Source organism: Haliaeetus leucocephalus, unplaced genomic scaffold (genome assembly GCF_000737465.1).
Source record: "Haliaeetus leucocephalus isolate CR32 unplaced genomic scaffold, Haliaeetus_leucocephalus-4.0 Scaffold163, whole genome shotgun sequence".
NCBI lineage: Eukaryota > Metazoa > Chordata > Aves > Accipitriformes > Accipitridae > Haliaeetus > Haliaeetus leucocephalus.
The window spans coordinates 1,488,603-1,489,310 of record NW_010972599.1 but is presented as its reverse complement, the minus strand read 5'-3'; the positions used below and the strand labels follow the sequence as shown (position 1 = coordinate 1,489,310).

General features: G+C 63.1%; 1 protein-coding gene across 1 annotated transcript in view; it reads right to left on the bottom strand.

Moving 5' to 3' along the window:
• Nucleotides 1–443, bottom strand: part of RPRM (reprimo, TP53 dependent G2 arrest mediator candidate) — a 1,012-nt gene extending 569 nt beyond the window's left edge. The window contains exon 1 of the mRNA XM_010563077.1: nucleotides 419–443. Within this exon, the coding sequence (XP_010561379.1) occupies nucleotides 419–443 (25 nt within the window). The remainder of the gene's footprint in view (nucleotides 1–418) is intronic.
• Nucleotides 444–708: the final 265 nt, after the last annotated feature.

Genomic DNA, 708 nt, shown 5'->3' with positions numbered 1-708 from the left:
TGTCAGGGGGGGCTTTTGGCAAACGGGTCTCGGGGATGGGGCTTTTGCGAAGGGAGCGAGCTCGGAGGGGCGGATTGCTAGGGAGCGGGGTCTTGGGAGTGTTTCTAGGGGATCAGACTGTCAGAGATCACATTTTGGGGGAGCAGGATCCTCCAAGTGGGTTTTTTAAAGGAGCACGTTTGCAGGGAGTGGGGTTTGGGGAGTGGGTTTTGGGAAACCTCTTTTGGAGGAGGAGGTTTCTGCAGCCGGGGGGTGCAGTGCCCCTCTCTGGGGCTGTAAAAAGAGCCAGCCCAGCCCTTGGGGGATCTGTGGGCTCAGCTGGCTGAACCTCACCCTCCCCAAACACCCCCTCCCCGGTCTGTTTTAATCGAAGGTGCAAGCCACTCCACGACCCAGCGAGGTTTTTTTGGAGCCGTGCCTCCCCCCGTGCTGCTGGAGGCCATGGTGCCCAGGAGAGGTGACAACAGGAGCGGTTGGCATCCCAGCGTGGCTCTGGGGCTGCGCTCAGCGGGGGTGCGCGGGCTGGGGACCTCTGCACCCCGCTGCCCAGCCATGGGGACGCACCTGAGCACCCCGAGGACCAAAGCTGCTTCCCCAGAGGCACCCGAGTGCCCGGGGATGGTGGTGGTGGTCTGTCGTGCCCCCCTCAGCAGTTGTTCAGGGGAGGGCCCAGCCCTGACGCTGCTGGTGGGACCACTTTCCCAATTT